At 38.4% G+C, this 17,008-nt stretch overlaps 1 protein-coding gene across 3 annotated transcripts in view; it reads left to right on the top strand.

The window, feature by feature from the left end:
* LOC102162156 (uncharacterized) overlaps positions 1-10,347 on the top strand; it is a 63,159-nt gene extending 52,812 nt beyond the window's left edge. For 2 of the 3 annotated variants that reach the window (XR_014833886.1, XM_085005453.1), the window contains exons 4-5: positions 10,015-10,060; positions 10,264-10,347. Coding sequence is in view for 1 of the 3 variants with exons in the window: in XM_085005453.1 (XP_084861579.1) it covers positions 10,015-10,060; positions 10,264-10,293 (76 nt within the window). In the remaining 2 variants the exon portion in view is untranslated. Of the gene's footprint in view, positions 1-10,014; positions 10,062-10,263 lie in introns of those variants that run through there. The other variant, XR_014833888.1, reaches the window with a different exon arrangement.
* Positions 10,348-17,008: the final 6,661 nt, after the last annotated feature.

Here is a 17,008-nt window from a genome sequence, read left to right as displayed (position 1 = left end):
TTTTTTTATCCACCTCAGTCCAAGAATCTATATTTCCAATTTAATTCTTCCATTCTGCTCCACCTCCCCTTATTCCTTGCCCTCTAAAAATCACCCTGATGGCCAAGACTTATTAATTAAGATTTCCAGAGGTTCCCTGCCCAGGAGAGACAGAGGCGGCAGTGTCCTCGCTATCCTGTGGTCAGGCTGTAGATGTCCTGCTAATTGTTATGAGCTCGTCTTTCTCCCTGTCTTTTATTTTTTTCTAATTGAGGTACAATTGACATATAATGTGTAAGTTTAAGGTGTATGATGCATTTGTTTGATACACTTAAATATTGCAAAATGAGTATTCCAGTAGTGTAGCTCATCTTTCTGTCTTTTAATAAAATCCTCCTGGGGGTAATTTTCATGTCATCCCAGAATGCATGAAAGGAAGGACCATCCTGCCCTTTGCTGTAGTATTCTTAGTTCCTCAGAATGATGTGATCTGTGATAAAGTTTTTCTTCTGCCTTATGACAAAAGAAACAAAACAAAACAGACCAGCTGCCAGCTAATGGTCCTCTTCTGTGGAAGGGTCGTCATTTCCATCTTGTCCTTCCTACTTTTGTGGTGTTAAAATGTCCTTTTAAGGTCCTTTGTGGATCTCCCATATCTTATTAAACCTATGAACTTTAAACCTGCTGGGCTCCATCTCCCTTTTTCACCAAATCTGAGTCAAAAAGCTACTCACTAGAGCTTGTTGTTTGGAAATGAACTTCCCCTGAACTCAGAAATGAATCTGCCTCTCCTAGAACACTAGATTCCTACTTCTCACAGAGATGCTAATACAGACCCTAAACCAGGGCAGGATCCCATACTTTCCGCATGAGATGTTACCCAGGAATGCAGCTGCTCTTAGGATTTACGTGAGCAGCCCCAAACCTCAGTCCCTCATGCATATACTAACATCGGTGCTGCCAACTCTTCCAGATGTTAGCCCTGTCCTCAAAATCCCAAATCTTTCAAATCTGAATCCTTGCCTGTGGATTCTGGCAAAGTGTCTGGACACTATAAAACACCCCAAGAACATCCCTCATGTCCAGCCCTTGTTCCTTAAAGAAATACTTCTCAAAAATGTCCACCAAAGCATTTTTAATGGCAGAGGAGAGTGAATTCACATGAAGGAGAGAGTGGGAGGCAGCATGAAGGGGTTATTGAAAGCAAGAAATTTTTATTTTATCTTAAAATCACATCTAATTCTTACTTCATGATGCATTCCTATTTGTATTACTATGGAAGTGTTGCAAATTATTTACCATCAGGCAAAATTGGCCTGACCCTTCTGAAGTGCAATATCCCTAAACTGGAGCTGGGATCCAGTGGTGCATGAATGCAACCCCATGATAGTTTGAGCCATCCCATATCCCAGAGTGGTCCCATAGTACAGTCATGTGGCCACCCTCAGCTTGACTTGGAAGTCCTGTTTTTTCATCCCTAGTCAACCTCATGTGTCATTTCCCTCAAGCGATTACACCAATCCCTTCCAGGCCCAATCTTACCTTTCCCTCTCTCTACGAATTACTGTGTTTTGGCAAAGAAAGTGTTCGCCTTGGATAGAATCCTCCTTAGCTTTTCTCCAATCTGTCAGATTATGCAGATACATGGGTGTCATATAGTCAACTTGGGCTGCTATGACATTTACCATAGAGTGGGTGGGTGACACAACTAACATCTATTTCTTATATTTCTGGAGACTGGGAAGTTCAAGATCAAGGTTCTGGCAGATTCAGGGTCCTGTAAGGGCCTGCGCCTTTGCTTATAGATGGCTACCTTCTCACAGTACCCTCACAAGGTAGAGAGGGAGCGTTCTAGCCTCTTTCTCTTCTCAGAAGGAAACTAATCCCACCACGGAGGCCTCACCCTCATGACCTCATCCAAGCCTAGCCACCTCTCAAAGGCTGTACCTTCTAATGTCATCACATTAGGGGTTAGGGTTTCAACATATGAATTTTGAGGAGACCCAAACATTCAGTTCATAACAGAGGGCTTTATGCTCTCTTAGAAAAACACCAGTGGATATTTGTCTTGGACTCTGTTTTTCTAAAAACTAAAACCAAATAACTTTTTTCTAGTTCCAAAAGCAGTACATTAAAATAATCACCTGCTGCTTTTGCCTGCTAAGCTGCTTTTATTCTGATATCAGACCCCCTTCTTCTTCTTTTTTTCCTTCTTCCTCTTTTTTTCCTTCTTCTTTTGGGCACCACTCTTCAGTGTGGGGCTGAGACCACCCTGCCCTTGCTCAGCTCCAGGCACGGTCCTGTGACCCAGGCCTGGCCATCAGGGTCCCAGTGCTCATAGGAGGACGTATGTCCCAAGCTGGTTCATTAAGAGTTGGCTTAGGACTTCGGTGTATCTTTTCCTCTGAGGTTGCTAAGCTAGTAGGCTGTTTAAGTCTGCAAGAAGTCAACACAGGGGAGGGAAGAACCAATAGATGAGGAAAGTCTCACTCTCAAAAACTTTGGTGGAGCACCCAGATCCAGCTATGTATGAATCCCTGCCTACCTCCCCGCCCCCCGCCAGACAGTACAGGCACCTGAGCTGATAAATCAATTCTACCTTTTTTTTTAAGTTAGTTTGAGTTGGGTTTCTGTCACTAGCAATCATAAAAATATTGACTAATATAGAAGTCCGTTTGGAAAAAGATAAAATGTTACAGAGACAGAAAACAATGTGAAATAGCAAGTGGAAGTCTTTCATAATCTCATCTCCATTGTTAAAAATTTAATGTACATTCTTCCAGACTTTTACAAAATGTGTACTAAATATTTTTAGATCATCTTAAAATTCAGCTTTATGGAGTGAAGTGTAATTTACATACAATAACACTGAATAAGTGTAAGTGCACAATTGACCCTCGAACGACATGGGTTTGAACAGTACTGGTCTACTTCTATAAGGATTTTTTTAACTAAACTTATACTATGGTACTACATGATCTGTGGTTGATAGAATCTGAGGATATGGAGGGCCTACTGTGAAGCTAAGCTCAGATTTTTGACTGGGTGGAGGGTTGGTGCCTCTACCCTCTGTGTTGTTCAAGAGTCAACTGTGTATTCTGTATGGCCATTTCACCATCTCCATCATCTTCAAAATTTCTCTGGGCCACCGATGCACATAATTCCCTCTCCCCATCCAGCCTCTGGCCTCTTGTGCCTTCTATCTATAAATACTATGGTTTTGCTCCTTTGGGAATTTTACATAAACGGAATCATAAAGTCTGTAGTCTTTTGTGTCTGGCTTCCTTCACTTAGAATGCTTTTAAGAAACATCCACATCGTTGCACGTATCAATAATTTGTTCCCTTTTATTACCGAGTATTATTCAATTGAGTGGGTATTGTATAATTTATCCATCTGTAAGTTGAAGGACATTTGGGTTCTTTCGAGATTTGACCATTAAAAATTAAATTGCTCTGAACATTCAACAAGTCTTTGTGTGAACATACATTTTCATCTGTCTTGGCTAACACCCAGTATCAGAGTAATGAAGTCCATATAGTAAGTATATTGTTACGTTTATAAGAAAACAGCCTGTTTTCCAAAGGGGTGGTATAATTTTGCATTCTCACCAGCAATGAATGACAGTTTCAGTTGTTCCACATCCTTGTTGACATTGGATTGTAAGTCTTTTTAATTTTAGTCACTTGACTGGATCTGAAATAGTATTTCACTGCGATTTTAGTTTGCATTTCCCTAATGATGAAAGATGTTAAGCATCTCTTCATGTGTTAATAAGTCATTCATATGTCTTTTTTGGTGAAGTGTCTGTTCGAATCTTTTGCTCACTTAAAAATGGAGTTGTTTGTCTAACTGAGTTGCAGGATTCTTACATATGTAGGATACAAGTGTTTTACAAGTTATATGTATTGTGAATTCTCTCAGCGTGTCACTTTCCTTTTTGTTGTTTTGTTTTGTTTTTTTGTCTTTCTAGGGCCACACTCATAGCACATGGAGGTTCCCAGGCTAGGGGTCCAATCAGAGCTGTAGACTCAGGCCTATGACAGAGTCATGGCAACACGATATCAGAGCTGCAGCTGCAACCTACACCACAGCTCACGGCAAGGCCAGATCCTTAACCCACTGAGCAAAGCCAAGGATCAAAGCCACATCCTCATGGCTGCTAGTTGGGTTCATTAACCACTGAGCCACAATGGGAACTCCCTCCTTTTCATTTTCATCACAATGTCTTTTGAGAACAGAAAGTTTTAATTTTGAAGCCAAATTTATCATTTTTCCTGTTATGTTTTTTGTTGTTTTTTTTTTTTAATTTTCCCACTGTACAGCAAGGGGGTCAGGTTATCCTTACATGTATACATTGCAATTCCTGTTATGTTTTATATTTTGATGTCCTAGTTAAGAAATCTTTGCCCAATGAAAGCCCCCTAAGACTTTTCTCTCACGTTTTCTTCCAGAACAATTACCATTATATTTCTTATGTTTAGATAGGCAATCCATTTTGAATACATTTTTTCATCTTTCCTTCCTTCCTTGTCTCCTTCCTTCCTTCCTTTTTTCTTGTTGTCTTTCTTTTTGTCTTTTTAGGGCTGCACCCGTGGCATATGGAGGTTCCCAGATTAGGGGTTGAGTCAGAGCTTGAGCTGTGGGCCTACACTATGTCTATGACCTACACACCACAGCTCATGGCAATGCCAGTTCTTTAACCCACTGAGCAAGGCCAGGGCTTGAACCTGTATCCCCATGGATGCTAGTCCGATTTGTTTCCACTGAGCCACAATGGGAACTCTTTTCTTTTTTTCTTTTTTTCCACCTCTTCTTTTCTTTTTCTTTTTAAGGCTGCACCTGCAGCATATGGAGGTTTCCAGGCTAGAGGTTGAATCAGGGCTGCAGCTGCAGGCCTACACCACAGACATGGCAAAGTGGGATCCAAGCCACATCTGTGACTTATGCCACAGCTTGCAGTAATGACAGATCCTTAACCCACCAAGTGAGGCCAGGGATTGAACCTACATCCTCATAGACACAAAGTCGGGTTCTTTTTTCTTTTTTTCAAACTTTTTTTCAAATTTTATTAATGCTTTACTTCATGAAAAGGCAGTATATATTTGTTACAAAAATTCAAGTGTTATAAAAATAGGTATCGAAAGTTTAAAAATCTCTCCAGAAAAATAAAAAAACTATTAGAATATTTCCAGATATATTTTCTATGTATATGCTACTATTTTTATTTATTATTTTTATTATTATTATTAAAGAATAGCTGATTTACCAAGTTTTGTCAAGTTCTGTTGTACAACAAAGTGATCCAATCACACACATTTCCCTGTGCTATACAGTAGGACCCATTGCCCATCCATTCCAAATATAACAGTTTGTATCCAAAAAACCCCCAAATGCCCATCCACCCCACTCCCTCCATTTTCCCCCTTGGGAATACCAGTCTGCTCTTCTTGGCCATGATCTGTTTCTGTTTTTTGTTTGTTTGTTTGTTATTTTTAGATGGGATCATCTGTTTCATATTTTAAATTCCACAAATAAGTGATATCATATGGTATTTGTCTTTTTCTTTCTGGCTTACTTCACTTAGTATGAGAGTCTCTAGATCCATCTAGGTTGCTTCAAGTGGTATTAGTCTTTTTATGGCCAAATAATATTCCATTGTACATATGTTCTTAATCCATTCATCTGTCAAAAACATTTAGGTTGTTTCCATGTCTTGGCTATTGTGAATAGTGCTGCTATGAACATAGGGGTTCATATATCTTTTTAATGAAAGTTTGCTCCAGATATATGCCCAGCAGTGGAATTGCTGGATCGTATGGTTGGTCTATATTTATTTCCTGAGGGACCTCTATACTGTTTTCCATAGTAGTTGTACCAATTTACATTCTCACCAAGAATGAAGGAGGGTGGCTTTTTCTTCACATGCTCTCTAGCATTTATTGTTGACTTGTTAATGATGGCCATTCTGACTGGTGTGAGGTGGTATCTCATTGTAGTTTTGATTTTCATTCCTCTAATAATTAATGATATTGGACATTTTTTAATATTTCTGTTGGCCATCCATATGTCTTCTTTGGAGAAATGTCTATTTAGGTCTCCTGCCCATTTTTCAGTTGGGTTGTTTGGTTTTTTTTGTTGTTGAGTTACATGAGTTGTTTGTATATTTTGGAGATTAGGCCCTTGTCTGTTGCAGTGTTGGCAAAGATCTCCCATTCTGTGGGTTGTCTTTTGGTTTTTTTTTTTTTTTTTTTGTCTTTTTTGTCTTTTTTGCCATTTCTTGGGCCGCTCCCGCGGCATATGGAGGTTCCCAGGCTAGGGGTCGAATCAGAGCTATAGCCACTGGCCTATGCCAGAGCCACAGCAACGCAGGATCCAAGCCGCGTCTGCAACCTACACCACAGCTCACAGCAACGCCGGATCGTTTAACCCACTGAGCAAGGGCAGGGACCGAACCCGCAACCTCATGGTTCCTAGTCGGATTCGTTAACCACTGCGCCACGACGGGAACTCCTGGTTTTTTTAAATGGTTTGCTTTGCTGTGCAAAAGCTTTTGAGTTTAATTAAGTCCCATTGGTTTATTTTGTCTTTGTTGTCATTATTCTAGGAGGTTGATCAAGATGTTGCTTTGATTTATGTCAAAGAGTGTTCTGCCTATGTTTTCCTCTAGGGGTTTTATAGTGTCTGGCCTTATATTTAGGTCTTTAATCCATTTTGAGTTTATTTCCATTTATGGTGTTAGATAGTGTTCTACTTTCATTCTCTTACATGTAGCTTTTCAATTTTCCCAGCACTATTTATTGAAGAGGCTATCTTTCTTCCACTGTACATTCTGTCCTCCTTTGTCATAGATCAGTTGACCATAGGTGCTTGGATTTATTTCTGGGCTTTCTATCCTGTTCCATTGGTCTATATTTCTATTTTTGTATGAGTACCATATTGTTTTGATGACTGTAGCTTTGTAGTAGATTTTGAAGTCAGGAAGCTAGACTCCTCCATTTTCCTTTTTCCTTTTCAATATTATTTGGGCTATTCAGGATCTCTTGTGTTTCCATACAAATTTTAAAATATTCTGTTCTAGTTCTGTAAAGAATGTCTTTGGTAATTTGATAGAGATTGCACTGCATCTGTAGATTGCCTTGGGTAGTATAGTCATTTGACAATATTGATTCTTCTAATTCCAAGAACATGGTATATCTTTCCATCTGTTTGTGTCATCTTTGATTTCTTTCATCAACATTTTATAGTTTCAGAGTATGTCTTTTGTCTCTTTAGGTAGGTTATTCCTAGGTATTTTATTCTTTTTGATGTGATTGCAAATGAAATAATTTCTCTGCTGTCTCTTTCTGATCTTTCATTATTAGTATATAGAAGTGCAGTTGATTTTTGTGTATGAATTTTGTACCCTGCATCTTTGCCAAATTCATTGATGAGTTCTAACAGTTTTATGGTGCTGTCTTTAGGGTTTTCTTAGTGTCATGTCATCTGCAAATAGTGATAGTTTTACTTCTTTTCAAATTTGGATTCCTTTTATTTCTTTTTATTCTCTGATTTCTGTGGCTGGAATTTCCAAAACTATGTTGAATAATAGTGGTGAAAGTGGACATCCTTGTCTTTTTCCTGGTCTTAGTGGGAATATTTTTGGTTTTTTTCACTATTGAGAATGATGTTATCTGTGGGTTTTTCTTTTCCTTTTATTATTTATTTATTTTTTATTTTATAATGATTTGTTTTTTTCATTATAGCTGGTTTACAGGGTTTTGTCAATTTTCTACTGCACAGCAAGGTGACCCAGTTACACATACATGTATACATTCTTTTTTCTCACATTATCATGCTCCATCTTAAGTGGCTAGGTATAGTTCCAGTGCTATACAGCAGGATCTCATTGCTTATCCATTCCAAAGGCAATAGTTTGCATCTATTAACTCCAAATTCCCAATCCATCCCACTCCCTCCCCCCCGCCCAGGCAACCACAAGTCTGTTCTCCATGTCCATGGTTCTCTTTTCTGTGGAAAGGTTCATTTGTGCCATATATTAGATTCCAGATATAAGTGATATCATATGGTATTTGTCTTTCTCTTTCTGACTTACTTCACTTAATGAGAGTCTCTAGTTCCATCCATGTTGCTGCAAATGTCATTATTTTGTTCTTTTTGATGGATGAGTAGTATTCCATTGTGTACATATACCACATCTTCTTAATCCAATCATCTGTTGATGGACATTTGGGCTGTTTCCATGTCTTAGCTATTGTGAATAGTGCTGCACTGAACATATGGGTGTGTGTGTCTTTTTCAAGGAAAGTTTTGTCCGGGTATATGCCCAGGAGTGGGATTGCCAGGTCATATGGTAGTTCTATGTGAACTTTTCTAAGGTACCTCCATGTTTTCCATGTATCAATTTACATTCCCACCAACAATGCTGGAGGGTTCCCTTTTCTCCACACCGTCTCCAGCATTTGTTATTTGTGGATTTATTAATGATGGTCATTCTGACTGGTGTGAGGTGACCTCATAGTAGTTTTGATTTGTATATCTCTAATAATCAGGGATGTTGAGCATTTTTTTCATGTGCTTGTTGGCCATCTGTATATCTTCTTTGGAGAAATGTCTCTTCAGGTCTTTTCCCATTTTTCCATTGGGCTGTTGCCTTTTTCACTGTTGAGTTGTATAAGTCGTTTGTATATTTTAGAGATAAATCCCTTGTCAGTTGTATCATTTGAAACTATTTTCTCCCATTCTGTAATTTTTTTTTTTTATGGTTTTCTTTGCTGTACAAAAGCTTGTCAGTTTGGTTAGGTCTCATTGGTTTATTTTTGCTATTTCTGTTGCTTTGGGAGACTGACCTAAGAAAACATTTGTAAGGTTGATATCAGAGAATGTTTTGCCTGTGTTCTCTTCTAGAAATTTGATGGTGTCTTGTCTTACATTTAAGTCTTTAAGCCATTTCGAATTTATTTTTGTGCATGGTGTGAGGGTGTGTTCAAGCTTCCATGATTTACATGCAGCTGTCCATTTTTCCCAGCAATACTTGCTGAAAAGACTATCTTTTTCCCATTTTATATTCTTGCCTTCTTTGTTGAAGATTTATGTTGGGTTCTTAACCCACTGAGCCACAAGAGGAATTCCTGAATACATTTTTAATGTAGCTATAATTCACTTTGAATAAATTTTGTAAATGGAGTAGGCTGTAAGTCCAGGTTTCCTCCCACCTCAATTTGTGTGTGTACATGTATGTTTTGCATATGGATATCTGCTTGTTCCAGTATTATTTTCTAAAAACATTATCCTTTTGCTACCAAATTGCCTTGGCAACTTTGTTCAAAATCAAATGACCATTATACATATGTAGGTTTATTTCTGACCATACACATGTAGGTCTCTCTATTACGTTACATTGCTCTACATGTCAATTTTTATACCCAATTTTTATAGCTTTATCTTGAAATAAGATAGTACAACTCCACTAAGTTTGTTCTTGATTTAAAAAACTGTTTTGGCTATTCTAGGCTTTTTGCATTTCCACACAAACTTTAGAATCAGCTTGTTATTTCCTACAAAAAAAAAAAAAAAAAGCCTACTTGGGCTTTTTATTGTGATTTGTGTCAAATTTATAGATCAATTGGAGGAGAATTGCTATTTTAACAATACTGAATCTTCTAATCCATGAACATGATCTAATTCTTCACTTATTTAGATGCTCCTTAATTTTTCTCAATAATGTTTTCAGTGTACAGAACTTGTAATGCTTTATTTAATTTATCCCCAAGTAGATCATATTTTTGGATGTTACAATAAATAGTATTATTTGAAAGTTCAGTTCTTATTTTTCATTACTAGTAAATAGACATACAATTGATTTTGCATATTAACCTTGCATTCTATAAACTTACTAAACTTACATATTGGTTCGAGTAGTATTTTTATAGCTTCTTTAGGATTTTCAACATACACAACCATGTCGTATATAAATAGAGGTTGTTTTACTTACTTTTTTTCAATATGTATGACTTTTATTTCTTTTTCTTGCAGCATTCCACTGGCTAGGGCCTCCAGGACAATGCTGAACAGAGACATGGTGAGTAGAAATCCTTACATTGTTCCTTATACTAAGAAGGAAGGCATTAAGGATAATGTTAGCTGTAGGTTTCTCATAGATGCCCTTCATTGGGTTGAGGAAGTTTCCTTCTATTCCTAGTTTGCTAAGAGTTTTTATTCAAAATGGGATGTGAATTTTGTCAAATGGTTTCTACATCTATTGAGATATTTTTTCTTTTTTAGTCTGTTAATGTGGTGAATTACACTGATTGATCTTTGAATTTGAAAACAATTTGACATTCCTGGGATAAACCCCATTCAGTCATGGTATGTCATTTATTTTATATATTGTTAGATTTAATTTGCCAAACTTTTTAAAAGGATTTCTGCATTTATGTTCATGAGGATGTTAGTGTATGCTCTTCTTTCCTTGTAATGCCTTTGTCTGGTTTTGAGAACAGAATAATGCTGGCCTCAAAAATGAGGTGGGGCGTATCCCCTCCGCTTCTATTTCTAGAAGATCGTATAAAATTGAGATAATTTATTCTGGAATGTTTGGGATCGTTCAATGGTGAAGTCATCTGTGCTTGGAGTTTTCTCTGTGGAGAAGTTTTTAACATGAATTCAATTTATTTGGTGGATATAGGGGTATTCTTCTTGAATGATCTGTGGTAGTTTGGAATTTGGAATTTGTCTTTCATTGAAGTTGTTGAATTTATTGACATAAAGTTGTCCATTATACTCCCTTTTCATCCTTTTAATGTCTGGGGATCTGTATTCTCTTCATGTTTATTTCTGAAGTTGGTAAGTTTTATCTTCTTTTTCTTTTCCCTTATTAATCTGGCTAGCATTTTCATTCTCCATAAAGAATTAGCTTTTATCTTCATTGATTTTTCTCTATTGTTTTTGTTTTCTGTTTCATTGATTCTGCTCTTCATTTTTTCCTTCCTTCTATTTATTTGGGTTTACTTTGCTCTTCTTTTTACAGTTTCTTGAGGTAGAAGATTAGATTTTTGATCTCAGACAGTTCTTGTTAAATGCAATTGGCCGTCCTTATCTGCGGGTTCAGTCATGGGATGGGCAGTTGGTGGAATGTGAGGACGAGGAACTGAGGGATAAGGAGGGCAGACTGTACTACAGTTATTTTATAGAAGGGAAATCCTTGGATTTTGGTGTGGGTATAGTCCTGGAACCAGTTCTCCCACAGATACTGAGGGATGATTGTATTCATTGCTATAAATTTCCTTTTCAGCATGGCTTTAGCTCTATCCCATAGATTTTGATATATTGTATTTTTATTTCTATTCAGTTCAAATTTTCAATAATTTTTCTTGTGATTTGTTTTTGACCCATGGATTGCTTAGAAGTCTATTATTTAATTTCCAAATACTCGAGGATTTCTGTATAATTTTCTATTATTGATTTATAATGTGATTCCATTGTGGTTAGAGAACATGGGTCATATAAACTCAATCCTTTTAAATTTATTGAGGCTTGTTTTATGGTCCAGAATATGATCTGTCTTAGTGGATATTCCATGTTTGGTTGCAAAGACTGTGTTCTACTTTTTTTGTGTGGAGTTTTCTCTAAATGACAGTTCTAGGTGATCAACAGTGTTGTTGAAGTATTCTGTATTCTGATTTATTGTCTATTTCCTCTATAAATTATTGAAAAAGGAGTATAACAGTTCTTAGCCTTAATTGTAGATTTGTCTATTTCTCCTCTAATTCCATCAATTTTCACTTAAGTTATTTTGAAGCTCTATTACCATATGCATACACATTTAGGGGTTTTTTGGTTTTGATGAATTAATTCCTTTTTCATTGTGAAATACTTCTTTTCTTTACTCCTGGTAATATTCCTTGTCCAAAATCTTTTTAAAAATATTATAGGCCAACTTCAGCTTTTTTTATTTTTTTTTATTTTTTATTTTTTATTTTTTGCTTTTTTTTTTTTTTTTTTTTTTTTTTTTTAGGGCTACACTCACAGCATATAGAAGTTCCTAGGCTAGGAGTCGAATCAGAGCTACAGCTGCCAGCCTGTGCCACAGCCACAGCAGTGCAGGATCTGAGCAGCATCTGCGACCTACTTCACAGCTCATGACAACACCAGATCCTTAACCCACTGAGTGAAGCCAGGGATCGAAGCTGTATCCTCGTGAATCCTAGGTGGGTTTGTTAACCACTGAGCCATGAAGGGAACTCCCAGCTTTTTAAACTAATGTGTTTTTTTGGTATACATCTTTTCTTCCTTTTATTTTTTAATAACAACTTTATTGAGATATACTTTACATACACATAATTCAACTATGTAAAATATACAGTGGTTTTCAATATACTCACAGAATTGTGTGACTACTACTGCTATTAATTTTAGACCCACCACTTCCCTCCCAAAACCCCTGTACCTATTAGCAATCATGCCCCTTCCCTTCTCCTACCCCAGCCCTAGGCAACCACTAATCTACTTTTGTGATCTATAGAGTTACCAATTCTGGACATTTTGTAAAAATAGAATCATATTATATGCAGTCTTTTGTGTCTGGCTTCTTTTACTTTGTATAATATTATCAAGTTTATTCATGGTGTGTCACATATCAGTACTTTGATCCTTTTTATTGCCAAATAGTATTCAATTGTGTATGTATACTGCATTGTGTTTATCCATCCATCAGTTGATGGTCATTTGGGATGCTTGTGCAAACACAATGGATTTACACTGAAGGACCTGAATGGCTATGGCAGGTATAATGTTGTGGGACAGAGATAGTGGGAATGGAGGTGGAGTGGATCTGATTCCTCTCTCTCAATGAACCAGCCAAAAAAAATAAAGGAGTAATTCATGGATTTGACTTTTTCATGGCCCAGTCTCCCCAATTTAGCACCATGCTGCATTCCCCACTGTTCAGAGTACCGAAGAGAAAGTCCCTGAAATACCAGCCTAAATTCAAGGAAACCTTTTTAAATAAATAATTTCATTCAACTGAAGAATTTCCAGCAGATGAAAGAGCATAGTATGGCATCCAGGAGTCTCACACCAGGCTGCTGTCTTTTTGCTGCTACCAAAAACATGGGAATGTTTCATTTGGAAGTTTTCCTTGTTCTTATTTTCAGGTAAAGCTTCACCCTTATTTACAGACCATAGGATTGCTAATATTATCTCGAAGTGAATGGTGGAAGCCACGGATCTTACAAGGTAGATGAGATCAGGACAGTACTATCTGCTAGACTCTGTCCAGGCACATGCAGGTTTGATTTCTGCTGTACCTTTGGGGCAGAAGACTCCTGACTGCTGTACAGCTGGTGCCAACACAGTGCAGAGAAAGAAATTAACTCACAGGCACAAGAGAATGAGACTCTCCAGGAGTGCTATGAGCAGAGCTGGATTCCCACAGAGCACAACAGAGCCCTGCCCAGCGGCCCATGTGATAAACCCCAGGGTGCAATTTTTCATGACGGGAAAGAAGGAAGAAGAAAGAGGAGCCTGTACATTCCTTTAACTGCAGTGGCTGATAAGGGTTTTAAAAGAACTCTCAAATCTGGGTTTCACAATTCATCCTTGCTGTTACTGGCTAGTTCAGACTCTGCTTGCTCCTTATCTCGACTGTAGCAATAGCTTCCAAATCGGTGTCTCATCTTTCAGGATCTTTATTTCCCTCTAGTCCTTCTTTCCGACATGGAAAGACGTCAGTCCCCACTTTACCCTCCCTTAAGTCGTAAATGTCATGTTTGCTTATAGAACAGAAGTGGAAAGTAAATACTAAGAGCACGCCTCCAGCTACCCCTACAAGTGCCCTCATCTATCCTCACTTGCTTTTCGGCCCCTGGGCAAGTAAGGACTGGGAGACTTGAAAGATGTAAGACAACAGAGAGTAAAGAGGACTCTAAGGGAACCATTTCTAAAGGCATTCAAATTTAAATTTAAAACAAAAAACTCAATAAACAAATCCCCCTGTAGACCAGATTTGTCCCTAAATTGCCCCTTTGCCACATCTTTCCAGGGACTTCTAATACATGTATAAAACATTGATATTGTAAACATAAATATACTTAGATACACGGTACACATGTTTTTATACAAATAGGATTATAATATACATACGGTTTAGAACCTTGCTTTTTCATGTACATTGAAAAGCTTTACATATTAGTCTCATAATCAGCGCCGTAGAGATGGACATTTAGCTTGTTTTCAGTGAAAAAAATTTTTTCCCCAAATAGTGCAGCATTGTTCATCCTTGGACACATGTCAGAGAGTACACACATAGGATAAATTTGGCAAAGTGGAATTATAGCTATCGCCAAAATGCCCTCCAAAAAAGCTGTATCTATTTAATTCTATCAACAGTATTCCTCTGTTTAGTGTTTAACCTTTTTTTTTTTTTTTCCTGTATGTGTCTCATTAATTATTCCCATCAGAAGAGCTGCCCTCATTCCACTGGTCCAGCGTGAACAACTCACAGAAAGTTTCTTTGCTCTGTTTTTTTGAAGAACGGGAGGAACATAAATATGCTTTGCCTACATATAAAGTTAATGGCCTGTGGTAAAGAATGTAGACTTTTAAGCAGCCTTCCATGTTGCTTGGCTTGGGAAACACTGGGTTAGTGTGCTAGACACCTGGCATGGGTTTGGAGGAAAAAGGTGGGCCTTCTTGAGCAGTGCCCGCCAAATTGGACCATGGCCTCTGCCCCTCCTGGAGTCTTGATTATCCCAGTGGACTTCTGGGTGGAGCTGAGACTTCTCTTGGGTACTAGATCACCCATCACATGCTTCAGTCACTTCTTCCCACCTCCTCCAGACTCTCGTGTCATCGGGAGGAAAGTGTTTCTCTTTTGCCCAGTGACGAGGGCCCCATTGCTGGGTCAGAGGCGAAAGAATACTTGGAGGAGTTCCCGCCATGGCACAGTGGTTAACGAATCTGACTAGGAATCATGAGGTTGCGGGTTTGATCCCTGGCCTTGCTCAGTGGGTGGGGATCCGGCATTGCCGTGAGCTGTGGTGTAGGTCACAGACATGGCACAGATCCCACATTGCTATGACTGCGGTGTAGGCCGGCGGCTACAGCTCGGATTAGACCCCTAGCCTGGGAACCTCCATATGCTGCGGGAGCGGCCCAAGAAATGGCAAAAAGAAAAGAATGCTTGGAATAGTAAGGAAACTTTAAACATTAGATGTTCTCACAGAGCTTCGATAGTAAAGGATGTGCCAACAAATAAAATGTTTCTGCAGAAGTTAGGTGGTGGTGTTCTGGTTCTAGCAACCTGCGCCTTTCTCAGTTACATGCCCTCTGGGTGCCATCGTATTCCCTGCCCCTCTTCCTGTTCCCTGGTGGATCCTCACCCCCTCCCCCTCTGAGAACTCCCTCTGTTCATAGCTGTTATTATTCATTCGTCACATTGCTTGTTATCAGCTTATGTGTTTATCTTTACCACTGAATTGGGAGCTAATGAAGTTCTTAACAGCCACAACAGTCACAGCGATGGCCATGATACGGTGCTTCCTGTGTGCCAGGAACTCTTCTCTTTACCCATATGAACTCATTTAGGCTTCATACACCCCTCATGATATCTTGCTATCCCCATCTCTGGCAAATTTTTGAAACTTCTATGGTGGCTTTCAATTTAGTTCTCTCTTCACCCACTTATTCAGAAGGAGTTTTGACCAAAAAAATATACTTAATAATGGTTTATAGTACCTCAGTCCCTTAACAAAAATATTTGTAACGTTTATATAATAAGAACAGATTATACAGAATAATGGCAGGATTGTTTGCATATTTAGTCTGACATCAAGGGTATTTCTTTGGCCCTCCATACTGTTAGTTGAAATTAGAACACTCTGTTTCCATCTATTAGACTAGAACAGCTGTGTACTCTTCCTTTAAAAAATAAACGAGCTCTGCAAGCATAATACTTTTAAAAGATCTGTGATTTTTCAAATATCATTTTAATTCCACAAACCTTTTGATGACTGGATAAACATGAGCAGACATATCTGAGTTCAAATCCTGACTCCACAACTTACTAGCTCTGCAGCTTTGGGCAAGCTCCTTCATCATTCAAAGCCTCAGTTTTTTCATTGGTAAAATTAGCATAATAATAGTTCTTTTGTATCATTATTATCAGAATTAAATAATATAATGCACATAAGGAGTATAGCACAGAATCTGGTACATAGGGATGAACAAATGTTTGTACAAAGGACAGAGGTAGCACGGGGGAGGGATATTTTTGTAGGAATATTGCTGGGAAGGCTTGAAAGGGCATGTGACAACGAGTTGCGTTTTGAGGAATGATTTTTTTAGGTAGCCAAAGTGGGGAAGTACATATTTACTAAGGGAAATCACACGTGTAAAGGCATGAAGAATGGAAACCACACACTGTTTTGGGAGGAACTACAATTAGCAACGTTTGAACAGATGATGAAACTTTTGGTGTGGACATGGTGAGGGTGGTAAGAGAGAAGTGTCTAGAGGAAACGTAGGCCAGATTTTGAAGTGTTTTGTACGACAAGGTAAAGAATGTGAATTTACCATTAGAAATAGGAATTCGTAAAGAGTTCTAAGAAGAAAAGTGAGGTGATCTGATTTGCTTTAGAAAAATCACTTTTGGCAGGTGTGTGAATGATAGATTAGAAAGGCATGATGGTGGAAACCTGGAGACCCATTAGGAGGCAGTGGACCAGGTGAGAGAGATAGTGAGGACTGAACAAGGGAAAACAGTAGCGCAAATGGAGGGAAGCAAGATGAGTTCAAGATACTTGGCAAAGTAACAGGAAGAAGAGGCGGGAGGGGAGAACTTGCTGGAATTTGTACCCAAGACCGCTTGGCTTTTTAGCCTGGTTTCCTTAGGCCACAGGTATTGGTGGCTGAGTATGAGCGACTGGAGGGGATAATGATGCCGTTAACCAAGACTGAGAATACAGAAGGTAGCACAGGTTCTGGGGAGAGGGGAGGGGTCAACTTGTAGTCTGGGAAGGAGGAGAGAGAG

The sequence above is a fragment of the Sus scrofa genome, chromosome 18 (assembly GCF_054392235.1).
Source record: "Sus scrofa isolate SSC_HxYL_T2T_F1_AM1 chromosome 18, Sscrofa_HxYL_maternal_Yorkshire_Landrace_v2.0, whole genome shotgun sequence".
In the NCBI taxonomy this organism is placed as follows: domain Eukaryota; kingdom Metazoa; phylum Chordata; class Mammalia; order Artiodactyla; family Suidae; genus Sus; species Sus scrofa.
Note: the sequence above shows the minus strand (reverse complement) of the source record. Positions and strands in the feature narration are given on the sequence as shown.